General features: G+C 57.3%; 1 protein-coding gene across 4 annotated transcripts in view; it reads left to right on the top strand.

The window, feature by feature from the left end:
* Nucleotides 1–1,239: 1,239 nt before the first annotated feature.
* Nucleotides 1,240–4,649, top strand: part of VAV1 (vav guanine nucleotide exchange factor 1) — a 51,767-nt gene continuing 48,357 nt past the window's right edge. Inside the window, exon 1 of one of the 4 annotated variants that reach the window (XM_034996361.1) lies at nt 1,240–1,571. In XM_034996361.1, coding sequence (XP_034852252.1) covers nt 1,368–1,571 — 204 coding nt within the window. In that variant the 5' untranslated portion in view covers nt 1,240–1,367. The remainder of the gene's footprint in view (nt 1,572–4,649) is intronic. The other 3 variants (XM_034996360.1, XM_034996363.1, XM_034996362.1) reach the window with 3 other exon arrangements.

Here is a 4,649-nt window from a genome sequence, read left to right as displayed (position 1 = left end):
GGAAGAGGCTCGAGGCTCAGGAAATGCTGAGGGGAGTGTCTTTTCCTTGACCGCCTCCCACCTGGTTTTGGAGCGGTCGGTGGGGGGTGGGGTGGGGTGGGGTGGGGTGTGTGTGGTCTGTCCACTGAAGGAGGCTAGCGCCCCCTAGTGATTAAAGGGTTAAAAAAGAAAAATCCAAGGGGCGTGCCTCGTGAGATGGACGGGAGTCTATTCAGCCTAGTGGGGTGGAGGTGGGGAGAGAGACCTTGTAGACAAAATGATTTCAGGTAATGATAAGGTCCACGAAGACAGTAAATGTTCGCTAAACGAATGGATTAATGAACGACACCATGGAAGTCTATAAGGAAAGAGATGGTGGTGGCCAGGGCCATGGCAATAAATAAATGAATTTGGGGATGTTAGAGGTAGAGCCAAAAAAAGCTTCCAACCATTTATTTATTCATTCAACAAATACTTACGGAGCATGTATTTATGCCAGGTGCTGGGAACATACGAGACAGAGATTTCTAAATAGACAATAAAGAAATAAATATAATAAAATATCAGGTTTGTTGGATGGTGATCAGGGCTTAATGTAGGGAAGTGGAAAAGAAAGTGTGATTTGAAATGGAGAGATTTGGGAAGATTTCACGAGCAGGTCACATTGAGCAAAGAACTGTTGGAGGTGAGGGAGCAGCTAGCCATGAAGTTGCTTGTTGAAGGCAGAGGAGCGGCATGTGCAAAGGGCCTGTGGCAGGATTTTGGGGTAAGATTCTAGGGCGTCCTGGTAAGGAGGCCTGTGTGGCTGGAGCAGAATGCATGAGGGAAAGTGGTGAGTGGAAGAGGAGAGGGCAGGGAGGGGCATGTCATGTAGGGCCTTGTTGACTGCAGGGCAGTGGGCTGTAAGAAGAGGAGGGACATCATGACTTGCCCAGATGCTCACAGGTGTGCTCCTCTGTGGGGAGGACAGACTGTGGGGGCGGGAGTGAGCCTGGGGACCAGGGTAGAGGAGAATACGCTCGTCCAAGCTAGCATGTTGGGTGCCAACGCGGGGTGGAGGCAGGGGAGAGAGCAGATCTTGAGTCTGTTGCTGAGAGGATTGGATACGGAGGAAGGCAGCAGGCCTCAGTAACTCCACCAGCAGCCCCCCACCCCCAGGTGCCCAGGCCTGTGTTGAGCTGGTGGGGGAAAGAGATGCCAGGGCCTGCATAGAAGGGGCTGGGCTGCAGGTGCTCCCGCCTCCCCCCCCCACAGCTCCGCCTTCTCCACCCCCTCTCAGGGCGACAGTTACAGGCAAAGAAGAGGAAGTGGTAGCTGGCTAGCTTAGGCAGGCAGGCAGGCGGTGGAGGCCGCAAGGGCGCGCGGGCTGACCCGGTAAGGCAGCGGCCATGGAGTTGTGGCGCCAGTGTACCCACTGGCTGATCCAGTGCCGGGTGCTGCCCCCCAGCCACCGCGTGACCTGGGACGGGGCCCAGGTGTGCGAGCTTGCACAGGCCCTCCGGGATGGCGTCCTTCTGTGTCAGCTGCTCAACAACTTGCTGCCCCATGCCATCAACCTGCGTGAGGTCAACCTGCGCCCCCAGATGTCCCAGGTGAGCCCGCCACTGGCTGGAGTGCCAGGGGTTGGAGGTGGGGGCCACCCCTGGCTGGCACCAGGAGACTTAATACGCTGAAACTCTGGGCCTGTGATGGAGAAGAGAATATGCTCCGGACTCTGGGGCTGGCACAGGAGGGAGGGGGGGGAGGGATGGAGGGGGTGGTAAACTCTGAGATCTGGGGGTGTCTCACCCACGGGTAACAGGAATGGGTTAATAGGCTCTGGGTTAGTGCACATCTAGGTTGAGAACTGACAAACTTGGGGTTAAAGCTTCCAAGCCCCAGGCTGACTCCACTGAGGTTCAAACCCCCAGATGGGACTGTGTGGGGCTCTTGAGGGTTACCTGGGAACCCCCAGGTGACCAACAGTTTGCCTGAGGTTTTTACCTCCTTTGACACCCCCCCCCACCTTCTGCCTATGGGGGAGGGGCCTCCACCAACTTCTTCCCCCACATGTGTCTCCTCCTCCCAGGCCCTGGGCCCCTTCCTTCCCCTCACATCTTCTTCCCCTTCGCTTCCTGCCTGGGCCTGGGGCGCGTGGGGCGGGCGGGGGGCTGTGGGCCCCTGGGCTCTGGTCTTCCTAGCTCTATCCATCCCAGGGAGACATTGAGAAAAGCCTTGGTCTTGAGCCCAAGAGTAGGTCCTGGGGTTTTGGAGCCTAGAAATAACTGCTCTTTCTCTGTAGGGATTGCTGCAAAGGCTCAGGTCCGGGGAGGGTGGATTGTACTGAGCAGGGCCCTGCTAGACTCAGGAAATATATTCAAATCCCTATTTGAATGCGGTTGGGGTGGAGGAGGTAACGTGACTGGATCCCCTCTTTGTAGCCCCTTCTCTGGGTCCCTGTGGTCTCCTGGGTGCTGGGTGGAAGCTGTGTATGCTGGGGGCTAGGGGCTCCGGGTGCCTCACCTGCCTTGGGAGTCTGAGAGGACACTCACCTCTGGCCCTCAGGCTCCACTCTGCAATGAAAGCTTTGTGTCAGGGAGCTGTGGATTGGTGGGGAGCCTTTTCTCTGGTCCTAGATGCCACGTGCGGATGCAGAGGGGGGAAGTAACTTCTCAGGGAGGGGGCCCATGGGGGCCCCTGGGGGGCATTTCCTGGGGACACGGCCTTGGGGTTGGGGAAGTGGGTGGCCCACCCTCCTTAGCCCAGGCCGGGCTTACTGAAAGGATGAGGGAACTCCAGAGGCCCAGCCCCTCTGGCCACAGGCCATCCCAGATTTGCATACATTTGCTCACCTCCTGGCTTCTAGCAGATGGGGAAGTAGCCATGGGACCTGTCAGGCCCCGGACTCACAGGCGGTCAAGGTCCGCAGTGAGGCTTTAATAGCAGCTGATGGGGAAGTGGATAAACTTGAGGATGAACTTCCATCCCTGCCTACATCTTGCCTACTGCTGGTTGTCTAATGAAGGGCACGGGGGCATGGCCTTAATATCTGCGAAGGCAGCTGTGGGGACTGCAGGGAGGCAGCCTTCTTCTTTTGCCAGGCAGTGCCGAGGACCCGGGCCAGGCCTGGCCCTCCAGGTGCTCCAGACTGGGGAGATGGACACCCCCAGTCCTGTGCGGTCACGACTGGGACAGAGGGAGAAACCTCAGGGCTGGGAGCCCTGAGGCAAAGGCGAGACATTGGCTGGCGATGTCAGGCTTTATGCAAGAGGGGACATTTGTGCTATGTTTTGAAGAGTGAGTATGAGCTTTCTCATTGCTCTGGCTTCCTATGCCCAGCTGTGTCAGGCCCCAGGCTGCGCAGGGCTGTTCCCCAATCCTCCCATATGGAGCTCTGTGCCTTCCTATCTCTGCTCATCTTGTCTCCCCTCAAAGCTCAGCCCTGTGCCCTGTTCTCAGCGGGGATGTGTGCGCGAAGCCAAAAGGTGGGTCCAGTGGGGTGGAGGGAGGTGACACAAGGACAGAACAGCTTCTCTAGGTTTGCAGGGCCCCATCTGTCCATTGATTTAAGCTGGGGCCATGGACTGCCCTTGGGGTGTGGAAGGGCAGAGGGAGAAAAGGGGAAAATGATCCCGACAGGAGTGGCATAGAGGAAGGTGTGGCGGCCGGAATTCGGATGCTTCTCAGTTCCTCTGCGTTTTCTCAGTTGTTTCTGGGGAAGAGGGTGGGAAGAGCGCCTGCACTCAATGGCAATGGCAATGTATGTTAGGCCTCTTCTTGGTGCTGGGATAGTGGGGAGGAGACCCACACAGAGCCCTGTCGCTGAGGAGCCCGTCTTCCAGTGGTCGAGACTGACAGTGAGCAAATAAGGAAACGTTTACCTTGTGGGGAGGCAGTATGTGCTCTGGAGAAATCAAAGCAGGAAAGGGAGCTCCTGAGTGTGGGGGTCGCACTCTTGAATAGGTGGTCCAGGAGGCCTCACTGATAAGGTGACATTTGGGCAGAGACATTTGGGAAAATGAGGGGATGAGCTTTGTGAATCCGGGGACATGGTGCTCCTGGCAGGGGTACGGCCAGTGCAAAGGCCCTGAGGCGAGAGCTTGTGGGTGGCCTCAGAGTCTGCTGGGAATGGCTCATGGCTGAAGTCAGACCAGAGTGTCTATAAGCTGGATGGTCCCTCTGAGATCTGAGGCCGAGTGAGGATCATATCACAGGCGGCACCCTGACCACCAGACATCCTAACTCACCTCCTCTCTCTGGGAGTCCACATTCTGGGTTGCAGAGATGAAACCTTAAGGCCAAGGGGGTGGAGAGGAAGGGACGAATGTGACAGTCATGGTGGGAAAGACCCACCAGGGTGTGGGAGTTGATTTGACCTGGCAGAGAGGCAGGCTCTGGGGCCCGGATGATGTCAAGGTCCCCAACCTGTGAATGCCCGGGCCACTGACAGAGGCAGGGGAGAGGGCGGGAGAGTTAGAAGGGGGGTCAGCTGGAGGGCAGTGGCTCTGAGGGGCCAGACCTGGGTTCAAATCCTGATGCCACCACTTTCTGGCTTACCCTCTCCAAGCCTCAGTTTCCCCATCTGTGAGACGTGGATAAAAATGGGACCTTTATGGGCGCCTGGGTGGCTCAGATGGTTAAGCGTCTGCCTTCAGCTCGGGTCATGATCCCAGGGTCCTGGGATCGAGTCC

The sequence above is a fragment of the Mirounga leonina genome, unplaced genomic scaffold, assembly GCF_011800145.1.
Source record: "Mirounga leonina isolate KUSES-001 unplaced genomic scaffold, KU_Mleo_1.0 Mir_94, whole genome shotgun sequence".
Classification (NCBI taxonomy): Eukaryota; Metazoa; Chordata; class Mammalia; order Carnivora; family Phocidae; genus Mirounga; species Mirounga leonina.
This window is presented reverse-complemented; position numbering and strand designations above follow the sequence as displayed.